The sequence below is a fragment of the Plasmodium gaboni genome, chromosome 6, assembly GCF_001602025.1.
Source record: "Plasmodium gaboni strain SY75 chromosome 6, whole genome shotgun sequence".
NCBI lineage: Eukaryota > Apicomplexa > Aconoidasida > Haemosporida > Plasmodiidae > Plasmodium > Plasmodium gaboni.
Window position 1 is genome coordinate 679,864 of NC_031486.1, and position 20,252 is coordinate 700,115.

General features: G+C 18.1%; 4 protein-coding genes across 4 annotated transcripts; 1 reads left to right on the forward strand and 3 right to left on the reverse strand.

Annotated features, from left to right (window-relative positions):
* Positions 1 to 1,324: 1,324 nt before the first annotated feature.
* Positions 1,325 to 5,491, reverse strand: PGSY75_0619500 (acyl-CoA synthetase; the record flags this gene model as incomplete). The annotated part of the gene is made up of 1 exon (XM_018784774.1): positions 1,325 to 5,491. One exon carries the CDS (start codon positions 5,489 to 5,491, stop codon positions 1,325 to 1,327), a length of 4,167 nt encoding a protein of 1,388 aa, XP_018642828.1.
* Positions 5,492 to 6,421: 930 nt separating this feature from the next.
* PGSY75_0619600 (hypothetical protein) lies at positions 6,422 to 9,022 on the forward strand (the record flags this gene model as incomplete). Its single annotated transcript, XM_018784775.1, has 1 exon — positions 6,422 to 9,022. The coding sequence occupies one exon, from the start codon at positions 6,422 to 6,424 to the stop codon at positions 9,020 to 9,022; it is 2,601 nt and encodes an 866-aa protein (XP_018642829.1).
* A 448-nt stretch (positions 9,023 to 9,470) lies between these two features.
* Positions 9,471 to 11,670, reverse strand: PGSY75_0619700 (hypothetical protein; the record flags this gene model as incomplete). The annotated part of the gene is made up of 3 exons (XM_018784776.1): positions 9,471 to 9,655; positions 9,757 to 10,246; positions 10,426 to 11,670. 3 exons carry the CDS (start codon positions 11,668 to 11,670, stop codon positions 9,471 to 9,473), a joined length of 1,920 nt encoding a protein of 639 aa, XP_018642830.1.
* Positions 11,671 to 12,526: 856 nt separating this feature from the next.
* PGSY75_0619800 (putative membrane protein) lies at positions 12,527 to 19,904 on the reverse strand (the record flags this gene model as incomplete). Its single annotated transcript, XM_018784777.1, has 2 exons — positions 12,527 to 19,498; positions 19,689 to 19,904. 2 exons carry the CDS (start codon positions 19,902 to 19,904, stop codon positions 12,527 to 12,529), a joined length of 7,188 nt encoding a protein of 2,395 aa, XP_018642831.1.
* Positions 19,905 to 20,252: the final 348 nt, after the last annotated feature.

Sequence of the window (20,252 nt, forward strand, 5' to 3'; positions counted from 1 at the left end):
TATATATATATATATATATATAAGTTTTATAAAGGTTAAATTTTATTATGTAAAAAAAATATTGAAAAAATATAAAACTCTTAAAAAAAAAAAATATAATTTATTTAGAAAATATACAAATTTGATAAAGAAAAAAAAAAAAAAAAAAAAAAAGAATAAAAAGAAGAAATATATATTATATTTAGTATATATAATATACAATATATATATTTATAGGGGAAAAAATAATATAATATATAAAATATTTATTATTCATATGCATATAATATTATATATTGATAAAATTATACATACATATATTATTCATATTATATTTATAAAAAAAAAAAAAAAAAAAAAAAACCATAAATTTTCATGCACATAAAATTATCAAATATATATTTAGTGTACTAATTATATACAATAATATTAAATTTTTCAATTTAAAATTTGTAAATGAAGTATTTATTCAAAATTAAGAATACCATTTAAAATTTTTTTTTTTTTTATGAAATACTTATATTTTTTATAATAGTGTAATTGTATTTTCCATAAATATATATTTTTTTTTTTGAAATACGTAAATAGGGAAATTTATTTTTAAAATATTAATTAATGAGAAACAATATTGTTCATAGGAAATAATAAAAAAATTAAAAAATTAACATAAAATAAAAAATATAATATATATATATATATATAATATTTGTATTCATAACATTTTGAAGTTATGATAATTTAAAAAATATTTACTGCATATATTCATATTATACAATTTGTATTAATATATATTTATATATTATTTAATAATAATTCTTTTTGCGTTTTTATAATTTTATTTAATTTTTTTCTTTTTTATACGTTACATAAATGTATGAAGACAATTTGTTTAAAAAATAAAACCTAATACATAAATGTATTTTTATAATTATATATGTATTTTGCATCATATTTTGTTAATCTTTGTGATTTATATATTTTGTACATTAAAAAAAAAAAAAAAAAAAAAAAAAAAAAGGTATATATATATAACCCCTTCATAATATATTAGTGTACACCTTTTTATTATTAAAAAAAAGTTCGGAATCTTATATGTTTTAATTTTATTTTTTAAATTTATATTAATTACATTGAACAATGCTAACTTATACAAATAAAGAGCATTTGAAAAAAATAATACATATATATATATGTAATATAATAATAATTAAAAAATGTATTCTTATAATAAAATTTAAAATAATGAAGCACAAAAGGAACATGTACAAATTAAAAAAATAGTAAATAAAAATAATATCATATATATATATATATATAAGTACATAATTTTTGCATACGTAATATATTACTTCACAAATTTGTCTACATCAAAATTTACACATCCACTATCTTCAATAATTACATTTAATAAGGCAGGATAATGATCGAAGTCTTGACTTGTTACATATTTCATTTGTTTAATAAAATCATTTCTGTTATCAATATAACAGCCATAACCTCCATGAGCAATTACATAATTTTCATATTTACTAAAAAAGTATAAAGACGAAGGATTATTCAAATAAAAGGATGGGTCATTTATTTGGTGTTTTTCCTTAATATAGGTATTCGTTACATTTTGTTCTTTTGGAATATCTCTATTTCCATATATTCCATTATTATTAAAAATGATAAAAACAATTTTTAATTTTAATCGGCAAATTGTTTCAACTTCGTTGGATGTAAAACCAAATGATGAATCTCCTAATATGGAAAATATTATATTATTTGGATTATCTAATGCGGCACTTATACTTGCATTCATTGATACTCCCATCATTCCATTAATTTGAGGTATAACATAATTATATGGTCCAAATTTAGGTAAATATAAAATTCCTAAATTTAGAGTTATGGACCCTTCATTGGTTACAATAATTCTATTTTTTATTTGTTTTTTTAAAAAATATAATTCTTTTTTTTGCTTTTTTGAAATGATATCTTTTTTATCATACACATTGTAGGAATGGTCTTCATATTGATGTATATATGTGTCATTATTATGATCATTATTATGGTCATCATTGTGATCACTTAATATATCTTCGTCTATATCTACTATATCTAATCCTTTATCCATAAGGTCACTATAATGTACATTTTCTATATTTGTAAAATCTTTTATTTTTATTTTATCCACATGTTTTAAATAATTAAGGAAATGTTTTTTATTTTCTTCCTCTATGTCATTTTTTAAAAAATAGTAATCAATCAATATATGTCTTATAATTAGCATGGCTTGTTCCATAGTAAATAGTTCCTCTTCAAAATATTTATTAATTTGAATACACATTTTATTAAAATTCGTTTTTTTCATATCATTCAAGATGTTTACCCACTCTTTCTTATTTTCGATATCATTTATATGAATAACATTTTTAACTGCGTAATATAATTTTTTCAATATATGAAATAAGTCTGAAAAAAAATAATGAGATACATCCAACTTATCCCTCTTATTATTATTATTATTATTATCATTATTATTGTTGTTGTGTGGATGATGATGTTGATGGTCGTGGTCGTAGGCATTGTTTATCAAATCGATACATAACATATTTTGCTTTTTACAATTTGGAAAGTTTCCAAAATTAAAATAAAAATTAAAAACTGATCCAATACAAATACATGAGTCTAAATTATTAAATAAATAAGATTTACATGAATTCATATTATATAAATAATTTTCTTTAAGGAACGATTTTGCCATAGTATTTGTATATATAGGTATTTTCAAAAGTTCTGCTAATTTGATAATATATTTATATCCATAATTACAATTAATACCCATAAAAATAACACATTTTTTGTTGGTTCTATATATTTCTACAAATTTATTTAAAAGTTGTGTAAATAAATTTTCTTGTTCATTATTTAATAATGTATATTTATTAAACTGATTTGGATTTAAACATTTTTGTGCATATATATCACATAATTGTAATGTCTCTATAGCTTTATCTAAAGTTATGGTTTGCTCTATTAATTTATAATCAATATTTAAATATGTAGGTGATTTATGTTGAAGAGATGTATATATACAATTAAACAATTGAGTTGAAAATGATTCTAAAGTATTATTTACATGATACGTTTGATTACATAATTCTTTTGTTTTATTTAAAAAGTCTAATTGTGGGAAATATTGAAAATTACAATATTTTTCAAATAATGTTAACTTTTCATTTCTCACATTTTCAAAACATATTAAAACCATAGGTAAATTATTAACTTTAGCATTATATAAACCACTTAATGTATTAATAAATGCTGGACCAGAGCAAGTAAATAATATTCCAATTTTATTTTTTTGTTCTTTATTATTTATATCAAAATAATTAACATAATTACAACTAATAGAAGCATTTATCTCATTTCTGAAACTTATATAATATATATTATTTTTAATAAAACTATATATTATTTTATTTATTGGTATACCATATAATCCATATATATATTTTATTTCATATTTTTTAAAAATTAAAGGTATAATATTATCAAAGACTTTTATTTGTTTTTTTTTTAATTCTTCAATACTTTCTGAAACTTTTTTTCTAGAAATTTTACCTGTATCTGTTTTTAAAAAATTATTAACAAAATAGATATTCCTTGGTACTTTAAAATCAGCTATATATTTTTTCATATAATTTATTAATTCTTTTTTTAGTATATAATATTTTAAATTTAAATAAATGGATAAGTTTTCATCAAATGGACTTAATGACATATTTTTCTGTTCATCAGATGATTTATTAATATAACTATTATTCGTACTATTCTTATTATAATCATCATTATGTGATAATAATTTATTTTCTTCTAATATTACTGCACTATTTATAATTTCACCATATACATCATCTTTACAAGAAAACGTTAAACAATCTTGAACTAAATCGTGATTTCTTAAAACATCATCTATTTCATTTGGTATAATTTTTTCCCCTCCTCGATTAATTATATCTTTAATACGACCTGATATAAAAAGGAAGTTATCTTGATCAATATAACCAATATCTCCTGTTTTAAAGAAAGGTACCTTTTCAGATATTTCTAAAAATGGATTCTTCATCATATAGTTATTTCTTTCTTTTATAGTATTAGCATATATATATATATTATCATTATCCTTTAATTCTTTATATCCACACATAACGTTTTTTCCATTAATACATATTTCACCTAATTCATTATAATCACATATTTTTTTCTTTTCTTCATTATATATAATAACACCTACATTAGGTATACCTACACTTTTAAATTTCTTACATATTTGTATATTATTTGGTGATGATAATGAGGGTGTAATGATTTTATTTGAACTAACTTGATGACAAGCTTCTGTCATACCATATGCTTGAAAAACAGATACTTCAAACTTTTCTTCGATTTCTTTTTCTAAATTTTCATCTAAACTAGAACTGGAAGTTCTAATAAATCTTAATTTATGTTTTACTTTTTCCTTCATTATAGTTTTTTCACATTTATTATTTTCATCACTATTTTTTTGGATTTTCTTTATTCTTAAATAATCTTCTTCATATCTTATTATTAATATTTTAAGAATAGTAGGAATAGCTGAAAAGTAAGTTATATTATAATTTTCAACATTATTCCAAAATTCGGATGCACTAAAAGAATGACCTAATTGAAATAAAATATTACCTTTACAATATATTATAGGAAGTAACACACCAATTAATCCATGTACATGAAACAAAGGCATAACAATAATAGTATTATCATCTCTATTTATATTATAAGAATTGGTTATATTCGTTATTGTAGTTTTTATATTTGTATTAGATAACTGTACTATTTTAACTTTACTCGTAGTTCCAGACGTATGTAAATGAAGACATATATCACTCTTCAACATATTGCTTTCTTCTTTATTATTACTATTATTATTAATATTATTATTTTCATCATTTTTCAAGTCATTATTTAAATTCTGTAGTTCTTCCTTTCTTCCATTATTTATATATGAATAAGTAAAATAAGGTTTCTCCTTGTTTTTTTTTATTTTAATTAAACCAATACCATATTCTTCAGATAGCTCTTTTATATAAATACACACATTTTTATAATAACTATGTTTATTTTTAATATTTGCATATTCCTCATCATTTTCATCATAATCATGAATTATAATATACTTACAGTTATTTACTAAATATCTTTTATATTCCTCTTTTTTCAAATTGGTGTTTTGTGGTAAACATATATTATGATTAAAATTAATACTCAAAAAAGATATCACATATTCAATACTATTAAATAAAATGATTGATATTTCATCTCCTCTTTTTATATTAATACTTTGAAAAAAATTTACAAAGTTTTCTATTTCTTCATATAATTCCTTATAAGAAAATTGCTTCTTATAAGTATTTAAATCCGTTACAAATCGGTCATTTACATTTTCAATATTCAAAAAGGATTTTAAGGAGTTAGTTTGGTTCATTGTAAAAAGTGCAGAGTCAATATATGTGGCGTATTATCTAATAAAAATTATTATTATTTATATAAATTAATATATTTTTAAAATTATTATTTTATAAATGGTTATCTAAATAATTATACCTAAAATTATTTTTATATAAATGACGAGAAAAAAAAAAAAAAAAAAAAAAAATATTATATATATATATATTTTATACCATATATAATTTTATATATATTTAATATGCTTTTATTATTAATATATATTTATTATTACATATAATTTTTTTGCCCTTTTAATATAGAAAATATTCCCTCCTTTATTTCTCCTACACTATTTAGTAATTAGTTACCCTTTTGAAGATTCAAAAAAAAAAAAAAAAAATTAATAAGATAATGTGCATTTTTTAGTATTTATACAATATGTAAAAATATTTCTCTTTTTCTTTCTATATATATATATATATATATATATATATATATAATATAATTTATGCATTTTTTTTTTTTTTTTTTTTTTTTTTTTTTTAAAAGCATTCATTAAAAACCTAAGTTGTTCAAATAAAGAAAAATACAATCCTCCCCAATTTTATCCAACCTAAGAATAATTAAAATATGTAACTTGACAATATATAAAAATAAATAAACAAATAGGATAAACACATATTTTTGTACATATAACATATATATATATATATATATATATATATATATATATTTATATATACATTTTTTTTGTGAATATATTATTTCCATTTTTTAGATCCACCAATAGGAAATAATTCGCTCCTATAATTTATTTATTTTATTATTTTTTTATACCCACCCACCCTCTGTGAAATGTGTATTATATATAATTAATAAAGAAAATGATAATATATATATATTAAGTTGTTCATAATATATAAAAATGTAAATATTTTTTTTTATTTATTTTCCTCTTTTTTATAAAATGAAAGGGAAAAAATTTCTTCTTAATTTTGCGGTGAATATAAAGAAGAGGTTTTTCTTTACTAATCATGATAGAGCCCAGGTGAATAAATGCATATATGAATATTTTTATTTTGAAGAAAAAATTTTCAACATTATTGATCACCCTGATATAAAACATTTACTTCATGTAGATTATAAGAAAAATACAAAGTATGACACAGTTAAGCAAGATAATATTAATAGTAGTAATAATAATGTAAGTAGGGATAGTATATGTGCTACTAATATTAATGAAGATACAGAAATGTTATTAAAAAATAAAAAAGATGAATTTAATTTTAATTTGGAAAATGAAGAGAATGAAATAAAAGATATTATATGTGATAAAAAATTTGATGATAATTTAAAAAATGTGATAAATAATCATATTTGTAATTATATAAATAGTAGTAGTAAATATTTTACACACCTATGTATATATTATATATATAATAATGAGAAATCTAGATTTGTAAAGCTTTTACAAAATTTTAATAATTATTGTTTTAGTTATGAAGATTTATTTATTTTATTCTATTTAATATGTAGAATTAATTATAAAGATACACAAATAATCCATAATATGCTTCAGGTTTTTGAAATTTATTATTATAAGCTGGACAATTTTTTTTCATATAAAATTTCCAATATCTTTTTTTCTCCTCATAATGATTTACATACAGCAATAAATAATTTACCACTTGTATATAAGGTTAAATTGATCAATATGGATGTATATTCTGTAGATCCAAAAGAAAGGATTAAACGTTTATCAAATAATATTACAGTGCATTCAAAGGAGACAATAAATACGTATATCGCTAATGATAATAATGTGGTAGCTGAAAAAAGTAATCATAACAGCAGTAATAATAATGACAATAATAATGATAATTATAGTAATAATAATAGTAATAATATTATGAATAATAATAATAGTAATAGTAGTGAAGGTAAAAATTATGAAGGTATATTAAACCATAATAATGTTACTAATAAAGATGTAGCAAATACAGAAAAAATATTAAACGACTCAAAATTAACCAATAATAATATAGAAAATGTGAACAATGATTACCTAGAAAAAATAGATGAAAATAATGCAGAGCTCGAATTACAAAACTTAGAAGATGTAGATATGGAGAGTTATGAAAAAAAGATATCAAAAGATAGTGTAAAATATATTAATATAAATACAAAAAAAGAAAGGCAAAAAATAAAATCAAGAGAAGGAAAATATGAGGGGCTGAAATTAAGAAGTGCTTTATTAACACAAATAAGAAATTATATAGAAGAGGAAAATATAAATAAAGATATAAGTACATATAATTGTATTTCTCAAAATAGTCTACATAATATAACTCCATATCAAAATAACAACAACAATAACAACAATAATAATAATAATTATAATAATAATAATAGTAATTTTATTTTGCATAACAATTATATAGATAAAAAAAATTTTGAAATAAAAGAATTATTAACTATATTTATTCATGATAAAGAGTTAGCTGAAAAAAATCATTATATAAAAGACTTTATTCATATTATTATAAATTATTTTATAATGAATAAATATATGATACATACAAATTTTATTTTACTTATCCTCTTTATGAATAAAATAAATTATTATAATAATAAAAAATTAAATAAATGTGTACAAGACGTTCTAATGAGGTATATAAAAAGTATGCATTTAAATGAACAAGATATATATGATTTTATAAACAACAAGAAGAAAAAGTCAAACAGTCTTGAATCTAAAGAAAATGTAATACAAAAAAGTAATGATGAACATAAAACATTAACAAATAATATATTAAATGAAGAATATAATATATTAGAGTTATTATATAATCAACAATATACCTATAATTTTATATTATATGATGAAAATAATTATTATGATGATAATTTTCAATATATAGCTTATAAATTATTAAAAAATTATTTTTATCTCGTTAGTTATATTATGACTTTACCATTTATCAAATGGAACATATTGAAATCTTATATAAATTCTTTTAATATGTTTATAAATATATTTAAAGAAAATAAAAATATATCATCCTCTCTTCATATTAGTGATATTTCTTTTATATGTGCAAGCTTTTTAAAAACAAAAATTATGGAACATCAACTAATTCACACTTTATTCAATATATTGAATGATCACCTTGATCATTATTTAATAATACAAGAAAAAAAAAATATATATAATGAAACAAAAGAAAAACACATACAATATGCAAACGATTTACCAAATGTAGAACCAAATATAAACGACATATTAACATTTTTACATTTTCTATATTTTTTTAAATTATCACAATATAATGATGTACTCATTAAAGTATTGATTATTTCTTTCAAAAAGTTTATACTATTAAATGACACACAACAACTCATATTTTATAATACCATTGAAGGAATCAGGAAAAATCAAAATGAACAAAATAATCGGAAGAAGCTAAATTATATATTAAATTATTTCAATTATGACCAAAATTTTAATCATTTTTTAAAACGAAATAAGAATATTCAAAAACAGTCCTTGGGTATGCTATTTTGTTAATTTAAATAATGTATAATATATATATATATATATATATAATATTGGACAAAAGTTAAAACATATATATATATATATATATATATTTTATTTTTCATATTTGATATTGCAAAGATACATTGCTTTATTATGGATGCCACTAAGTCGACATATAAATAAAAAATTTAAACAAAAAAATTATATATATATATATATATATATGGTAAAAAAAAATTAAGGCAATTAAAAAGAATATGAGCCTTAAATATTCCATAAAAAAATAATATTAAATATAAAACAAAGAAGAACATAAAAAATAAGAAAAACAAAAAAAAAAAAAAAAAAAGAAATAATATATATATATATATATATATATATATATTTATTTATTTATTTATATTTATATTTATTCATATATTTATATATCGAATAAAATAATAAATAAATATTTTTTTATACCTTTGTACAAATTTCAAATATTATTACCCCCCTTAATTAAATAAAATATAATAGAATCACCAACTCTTAAATAATAATTTTGATATATATAATCATGTTGTAATCCTTCTCTTTTTAAAAAAATAAAAACTGGATCAAGTTTATTTTCAATGATGAAATAATTTCCCCATAAGCTATAACTGCGCTTACCTAATTTTCCTAAAATATAGGAGAAAAAATATAAACAAATTAATAAGCAAATAAATAAATATATATATATATATATATATATATATATATTTATATGTATATATAATTACCTGGCTCCACAGCTTTATATGTAGATTTCATAACAGTTACATCGATACCAGAATATATAGTGCTAATATGTTTTAAATGTGGAAAAAAAATTTCAGGGGTGATAAGTTTGTTTTCCTTTCTTAAAATCTTATATTCCTCTTTATTATACCATAGTTGATCATCCAACTGATTATTATAAGTTATATATTTACTCAACTTATTTTGAATAAAACGTATAGAATCAAAAGCTACAGTACCAATAAAATTAAATAAATTTATAGGTATACATATATAATCATTAGAACATACATCATTATTTACTATATGAGAAACATTAATATCATCTCCATTATTATAAGATATATCTTTATATATTTCTATTGTCCTAGGGTTGTAACATTTTAATACGTTAAAGTTGAAATATACATAATAAGATGTTTTCTTTTTATCATATAAGTATTTGTATTTATATCCAAAACGGTTATTGTATCCTACGCACTCTTTATTCATCTATAAAAATAAAAGGGGCATATATTACATGTGTATATAAATATAATATGTTATACAAATTCTATATAAATAAATAAATATATATATATATATATATATGTATATATATATGTGATAAATGAACACATTTTTGTAGGAATATTATTAGAACAAAATTTTTTTTTTTTTTTTAGATTAACCTTCGCTATCAATATGCAGTCTAATCGACATGATGGATTGTCTGTATAAAGATATTCATATTTGTAGAAATAATTAAACGGTTCAAAATAATTGTCATATTTATTTTTAAATTTTGAATATATATGTAAACATATATAATCTAAGAAATCACTAATACATATATATGTTGTCGAACATGTTTTTTGAAAATTTAACAAATCACTACAATTTAAAAAGGATAATATATTTTGTAGAATATTTTTATTATTTTTAATTAACATGAAGAACTTTTTTACACTTTTATTTTCTTTAATTGTATCTTCATTATATATATAATGTTTGTGTTCATTTTGTATATTATTATTACATTTTATTTTTGATGTATTATCTGATATATTTCTTAAATGAACTGATTTAAGAGTGGAAGAATTATGTGTAATATTATTATTATTATCATTATTTTTTTTTTGCATATCTAATTGATACATTTTATTATAATCCTTATCATTAATAATATTATAAACCTTTTCATTATCATTATAAATTACTGTTTTATTTTGTACTATATTATTTATATCGACATTATCACTTTTTGAATTTTTTTTTTTTTTTAACATGGTACTTTTTGAATTTTTTTTTTCTGTCTTCTTTTCATTTTCATAATTAAAATGGTTAATATTTTTATTTATGTCTTGACTATCTTTATCTAGTTCATATTTTTTGGTTATTTTATTTTCTTCATATATATTGCTATAATTTTTTGTTTTCTTTTGATCTTTTTCAAAGGTGCTACTTCTTTCTTCCACATTATAAAATGATCCATAATCGAATTCGAAAAACAGTTTATCATTTTTTTTTTCTTTTACGTTGTTTGTATTCATTTTATTATCTTCATTATATTCATTAATATCCTTTTCATAATATTGCTTATCATATTTGTGATCATAATAATATTTATCATATTGATTATCACATTTATCTAATGATATATTTTTCTTTTTATCATTTTTAAAATTAATTTTTATATCATAATTTTTCTTATTCTCTGTGTCACTCATGTATTCCTTCTTTTGTTCATCCTCTTCATATGTTTCTTCATATAACTCAAAAATTTCATCATTGTAAGTAAGTAATTTTTTTTCATGTAAATTACTTATATACAGATTATTTTTTATATCCAAATGATTTCTTTTTTTTATTTTATTTTTTATATCCTTGTATAAAACAAACTGTCTTTGTTTCCTTTCAGAAATAGTATTACCCATTATATATAAATATAAAAAGGAATATATTATGTATATATATATATATATTTAAGTATAAAGTAAAATATTTAAATATATAAAAAAAAAAAAATAAGGAAATGTGAAGAATTAAAAAATCAACATTTGATAATATTAAAATAAAACAAATAAGTCACACCTATAAGATATATTTATATAGATATTTACTATTTTATTATTATTATATTTTTCTTATTTCTTATTTTTTATTTCTTATTTTTTATTTATTATTTTTTATTTTTTTTTTTTTTTGGTGCGTCATTTTCAAAAGAAAGCAAAAGTGAAAAATACAAATTTCCCCTTTCTTCGTGCCATTTGAATTTTTACACTTATTATTTTTTTTTTTTTTTTTTGTTTTGTTTCTTTAAATGTTTATTTTATATTTTTTTGTATTTTTTTTTTTCTTTTATATGTATGAATGGTTTACCTTTTCTTACGATACGTTTACGATTCTTATATATACATCATCATATATATATTTTTAATATATTACAAAAAAAAAAAAAAAAATATATATATATATATTTATATATTTTGAGTTTATTTTTAAGATATATAAAATAAAAAATTTTTAAAAATAATAAAAATTTAAAATTAAAAATTAAAATTCAATAAACAATAAACAATCAATGTATGAATGCAATATGAGCATAAACACATATGTGTATTATTATATTATTATATATTTTGAACATAAAAAAAAAAAAAAATATATATATATATATACATACATATAATATATATATAATGGAGATATGATAATATTTTATCATTTTAATAAATATTAAAAATAATAAAAGTGATATATTACACTATTTAAAAAAAAGAAAAAGAAAAATTAGTTTGTGTCTTTTTCTTTATCTTTGGTAATTGACTTGACATGTTTTGGTAAATTTTTTATAATTGTTTTATAAATATTATGAATATGTATTTTTTCATTTTTTTTTTCTGAATTTGTACATTTTTGATAATCTTCTTTAAAATAAAAAGAATTATGATTAAGAAGAAGATAATCGATAATGAAAATGAACTTTTTTATAATGTTTTTCTTAACATATTTAAAATAATTAATAAAATGAATAATACACAACACACAACATATAACATTTAAATATTGCTCTCTTTTTATAATATTCCTCTTGAAATGAAAATAACAATTATTATCTTTATTATTATTATTATTGTTGTTGTTGTCCATATTATGTTTATAAAATATCAACGTATCCTTTGTACTAATTTCATTATTCGTTATATTATAGAACAAAACACAAATGATACTTAATAAATACTTTTTATACTGTTTTTTTCTATTTACATAAATTTTTTTTTTTTCATATAAACTTAAGCCTAGTGTAAATAAAGTATAATATATACTAAAAAATAAATCTATCGTTTGTATGAATAAATGAATAGGATTTTTTTCATCCCATATTTTTATTTTTGTATTAAATGCTACATTTCTATAATATATATCACTACGATCTTTTTTTATTTTCTTCTTATTATTGTCATTATGATATTTCTTGAAATTATAGATATTATAATATTTATCTGTATTATAATTCTGATATACACTATTATTCTTATTTCCATCATCAAAATTTTCATTATATATACCATACATTAAGGTACATGTTCCATAAAACGAATTAACAAAATTATTAATTTTTATGTATAAATTTGAATTTTTGCCATTTTGTAATATATACAAGTCTATTTTACTGTTATATATTTTATAATCTAATTCACATAAATATTTTATTAACAATTCATAAAAAAAGTTTATCAAATAATTAATACTATAATATATTTTATTTTCTTCTTGTTCATTTTTTAAAAAAAGGGGTTGATCGTGATGAGGGTAAAATAATGGAATTAATGGAAACGATAAAATGTCATTATTATTTAATATATTGTTTTTTATTTTTTCTTGTTCATTATATTTATCTAATATTATAACTGAATTGGATTTAATTATGTTTTCTTTAATAATACTACTATCCTTTTTCTTTTCAGAAATATTTGGTTCTTGACTTTTTATAAATTCATGTTCTTTACAATTCTTTATATCATTATTAAAAGTGTTAATATCGTTCTCTTTATTTTTAGCGTCTTTTTTTATAATAAGCATTCCTTTATATTTTAAGCGATTTTTTATATCCTCTGATGAGTTGAATATATCTTCAGCTTCTTCTTCCTTAAGCATTTGAAATTTATACAAAATAGAAATAAATATATGGTCAATTTTTTGCAACCATTTATTAATAGACATAAAATATCCAATATAAAAATAAGATAACATAATAAAAAATAAATGATGATATTTAGATAAATTTAGACAATAATTTTGTGTATCTAAATATAATATTAATTTTACAAAATGAAAATATAAAGTATTATTTATTAATACAAAAAAATTATTGATATCTTGAAAATTTATTAATTCATAACACATTTGAAAAGTATATTTTAAAAACATATCATAAACAAATAGTTCATACCCATTCGTATTAAATGATTTAAAATAAGATAATGAAAACATTTGATTTTTTTGTAAGAAATGTATTTTTTTACTTTTAAAGAAGAAATATTCTAATAAATAATAATTTCTCAATATTTTTTTGGTCCTATTGTCTTTAAAAAGACTTTCTATAAAATATGATTTTTTAAAAAAAAAGAAAAATATGATCATCATTATTATTAATAAAAAATTGTTACTAACATTTTTAATATGTAATATGGAAGATAATATTATGTTTTCATATTTCATTTTATGTTTTCTTAATATTATTATAAAATTATCATATATATTATTAAATAATTTATCTGCAAATGACAATGAAATGTTTCGATAACCTTTCTTATTTTTTCTTGTAATATTTTGTGTCCATACTTTATTATTATCTATCTGATTTTTCTTTTCATCAGATTTTTCTATTTTTTTACTTTTTGGAGATAATGAATATTTGGATAATATTAATAAAGCAAATAAGATTTCATCATTTTCATATTTAAATATATTTAACAATAAACAAAATGCTTCATTCCATTTCAAACAAATAAATATATAAGATAATTTAAATAACAGTAATAAAATTCTTTTTCTATTTTTTTCCGTACATTTTTTTATTATATAATTTTTTTGTAAATAAATTAAAAGATCTATACAAAAATTTTCATTCATATATATCAAAAGAGGATTTGTTTTCCTATTTTTCTTTGTTTCCTTAAAATTTTGTTTATATACAAATGAATCATGTTCGTCATTTTTACACTTTTTATTATTTAACTTATATACATTTTGATATATATATTTTTTCAATTTGTTGGTGTTCATTCTATATTTGTTTGTTCTATTATTATGTAGATTTTTCTGATGACAAGATAATTCATCATAATTTTTTATTCTACAATTTATCTTCCTTTTATATTTTCTTGTTTTTGTACAAAAGTAATACATATATTTTTGTTTACATAATATATATAACAATTTGATAAGTTGATAAAAATTTATATCTGTGAAAAAAGTAGGGTTCATAGAAAAAGACGAGCTATTACAATTATATTTTTTATTTAAATATATATATTCATTTATTATTAAGTTCAATTCGTTCATATAATTTAATAATTTATTATTTCTATAATTATTAATTGATATATATATAATTTTTTTTTTTTTTTTTTTTTTCTTCATTTCATCAACAGTTGTTCCTATCATGGATGATACTTTGATTTTATTTTGTTTACTTTGGTTTTGTACATTCATATATTCTTCCTTATATTCTTTTAAAAAAAAAGAAGAAGTTTTATTCTCTCCATAATTTTTAAAAAAAATATTATTATCCATACTATTATTATAAGATATCAAATCAATCAAATTTATAGAATCCTTAGGTTTATAATAAAAGGTATTATCATATAACATAGATGAATAATAAAAATTGGATTGATCATTTTGATTTTTATTATGTTCATTTTTATAAATATATAAGAACAAATTGTTTTTTTTTTTTCCTTCTTTTTCAAAATTATACATATTATCATCTGTTAAATTTTCATTTTGTTGTATATAATTTATATATTCACCTAATGTATTAAATGTAGAAAATTTTTTTATAACATTTTTTAATTCCATTTTTGAATTGTTAGATATATTGTTGTAGGTACTTAAAAAAATATCTAATAATAATATATTATTATTTATTATTTGTTTATTTAATTTTTCATAATATTTTACATCTTCCATAGATATTATATTAACTTCATTAAAATGTGGTTCTTTTATATAAATACTAGTATTTATTTTCTTCATATTATTTTCTTTAATAAATATTAGTGATTTCATAAAATAATTTGATTGATTAAACCTTATATCACTTGAAGGATATGATGATAGATTATTATAAAAGGAACATCTATCTAACAAATACTGATATAATAAGAATGATTCATATATTTGTTGTTTGTAATTATTTATATTTACAACATATACATCGTCTATAACTTGATGATAATAATAAACGTTTTTTGAACAGTTTAAGAAATCAACAATTGAAAGATTATTATTTTTTTTAATATTGTCATAATATTTATTATTATTATATATATTTCTAATGTTATCATATATATATATAAAATTTAAAAAATCTGTCTTATTGTATATATATTTATTATAACATGACATATTTAGATCTATTACATTATTAATATCATTATTTCCTATGGATTTATTAATATTTTGATATTCATAATTTTCTAAAAATATATATTTCTTTTTGTTCTCATCATATAAATCATAAATATTTTTTTTATTATATAATATTTTATAGTGCTCATGGTTGTACGTATATTTATTTTTAAAACTTTGAAATTTTTTAAATCCTTTCATAAATACAGATTTATTCTCATTCATTTTAAAAATATATAATAAAATTTGGAGAGTACATAAATAATTATTTATATGTACACGATTAGTATTTACAAATTTGTTGATATGGAAAAATAATAATTTTTCTGGTAAGTAATAAAAAGGAGACAAATATAAAATATTATATTTATTACAACTCTTTTTATTTTTTAATAGTAATTTTTTTTTATCCGTTTTTATAAAATATTTTCTGACATCCCCCGCCTTACATTTAATGAAATGTTTAGTATTATTAGAACTGGTTAGATTAATCATATCATTATATTGAAAACAATTTTGAAGATCACTAGGAATATTAATTTGTTCATTTTTTATTACTTTATTGATTTCTTCCTTTACATAATTGTTCTCTTTTCTTACCTCTCTTATATTATCATTAACCATATGATCCCTTTCCATATATAAAACTGGAAAATTTGTCAGGCATGTATTATTTCTCATGTTATATGTTGTTATATTAATTTCTAGATATATGAATAAATTAAAATAATATAATACCTTGTATAAGAATTGATCATCATTTTGTATAATATTGAGATATTTTGAAATGATCCTATTAGTGTGTTCATTTTGCATGTTCTTTTTATTCTTTTTTATTTTATCAAAATGGGCTGGTATAACACAGTTTTCATTATCATTTGAGAAAACAAAAAAGGTAAGAATTTCATGATATATAAATTTATACTTTGTCATTATTATTTTCATCTTGTTATATAATTTTTTTATTTTCTTTATATGGTAATGTAAATATTGAAATTCTCTGACATTATGATAATACGAAGGATAAAAAAAATAATTTGAAAAAATATAATTCTTATCAGTTAATAAACAAGTATACATTTCATTTGTAGAATAAAGTAGTAAATTTCTAATATTCATTTTTAGTGTTTCTATATTTTTGCGTAGTATATTATCCATTGGTGTCATATCTAAAAATTGTTTCAATTTATTTTTATTATTTATAAATTCTATATCATTCATCTTGTTCATATCATTTGAATATTTTCCTTGTATAATATCTTTTATATTTATTGGAATATTTATTATATTCATTTTATTTTCTATGATGTCAAAAAAATTATCTTCATAATTTTCTTCTTTCTTTTTTTCTTTAATATAATTATGGAACATAAGAATATAAAAATAAAAAAAATAAAATTCATTTCTTTCGATATTTAATGAGTTTTCTATATTACACCTTAAATATTTTAATAGTTCACAATTTTTTTCAAAATGTATTTCGCAAAAATAAAATGGTGATAACTTATAATTACAGTTTATAATATTAGATGAATTACTAAATTGTTTATTTGTTGATATAGTAGTTTTATTATTTTTCTTCTCTGCACTAGATCTATTCATATCACTAAATGATGTACACACATTATGACCATTGTTCATATTATATGCAACATAAATATCATCTCTCAAATTTTTATTAAAATATAATATATATAATTTATCTTTTAATATAAATGAGTCTACAATTTTATCCTCCTTAAAATAACGTTCATATAAAATATTTTTAGAATTAACATTTTTATAATGTATCTCATTATTTTTTGTTTCTTCTATATTATTATTATCTTCAGTTTTATCATAGTTTATCACATTATTATTATCACCTAGATTATTATAGCATATATGATTATTCATATTATTCTTTGTATAATTACTTGTATTATCATTTATTCTGTTGTTATCCTTATTATCCACATTTTCTATTTTAATGTTTGATAAAAAGGATACATTAAGATCCAAGATATCCTGAATTTGTATGCTCTTAATATTAAAAAGAAACAATTTTTTGCCAAGAAAATTATTCAATAGTTGTTCAGCCTCATTCAACCATTCGTAGATATAATTTATGCATAAAACCATTTCTTCATTATTATTATTATTATTATTATTATTATTATTAATTACTTCATTCAACTTATTTTTTAAATACGCCTTTATATTATTTATATCCTTCGTCAACATGTCTTTTATTTTAATCCTGTCATCTCTCGTTGGGTCTGTTAAATTATCTGTTCCTTCATTTATCTTCTTAAAAAAAGGATAAGTAACAAATTGCTCGAATAAGACAAAATATTTCTTATTAATTTTATAAAACACATTTAAGTTAGGTTTGGAAGGAAACGTAAAATTGGAGAACTGATTTATAATATTATCTAACAACTGAACAAAATATGAATTGCTTAAAAAATAATTTTTATAATATTCATAGATGTAATTATTCACATATAATTTTTTATTAAAAAAAAATAAATAGAAAAAATAAAAAAAAGAATAATAAAATACTAAAGTATTTAATACTTTATCTTCTTTACTAATCCATATACGTCCATTTTTTCTTAAGCTTAAAATCATAGGACTTTTTATATTCCTTTTACATTTCAAAAAAATAGATTTATAATTTTTATTTTCTTTCTTTTTACCAATACATTTATAGTATATTTCTTCTTTTTTGTTATATAATAAAATATCATCCAATTTTATAAGAATATTATTCTTTTCACATGTAACTAAGATAAAATGTGAACATATTTCTATATCACTAATAGGTCCATTTATTTTATCAACAAGTAGTTTATTGTATATTTGTTTATTCTTTGTAAGTTTTTTTTTTAATAGTATGTATGATAATACTCCATCTATATCTCCAATAAAAATGTAAATATGGTTACCATTTTTTTTTATTAAATATTTAATACATGTTATGGAATTATAATGATATTCATTTGGTAACTTAAAACCTTCTTCTACTAGTACATCTATTTTTTTTTTTTTTTTTTTTAGATATTCCTTATTATTTATAACAAATATAGAACCATTTTCAGTACCGCAAATTAACCAACACAAATTTTCAACAACACATATCTAAAAAAAAAAAATAAATAAAATAAAATAAAATAAAATAAAAAAATGACTTGATATGATATGAAAGGTTATATAAATAAATAAATATATATATATATATATATATATATATATATATATACATTTTTTTTTTTTATGATAATATTTTTAGGGCCCTAAAAATATTATCAAATATATTTATTTATTTAACCTTAGTTATAACATCATCTGTGGCAAACTTAATTACATTTACAAATTTAACTTGATCAAAGAAAACTTTTCCCTTCTTTTTAAAAATGAATATTCTTCCATTAGTTGACCCTACATAAATATAATCATTATGAATATACAAGGAGAAAAACAATGTTTCGTTTTCATTGTTGTCTTCTTTTACATTCAATTTATATAAAAGAGCAAACGTTTTCATTTTTTCTTTTTTTATTTAATTGTAAACATGATATTCTAGATAAATTTATTCTGTTGCAATATGTTATTATTTTCTTGATTTGATTCTATCATATTTTATAACATTCTAGTTGTTTTTATTTTATCACTATTTGGTTACCTTTTTTCTTTTTTCTTTTTTTTTTTTTTTTTTTTTTTTTTTTTTTTTTTTAGTGTTTTTTTTGTTTAAGGGGATAATTTTTTTTTTTTTTTTATTTTTTTCCAATTATTTTTTTTTTTATTTTTTTTTTTTTTTTTTTTTTAATAAATAAATTTTTATTTTTAAATTTTATTATATTTTTTATTAAATTATTTTTTTTTTTTTTTTTTT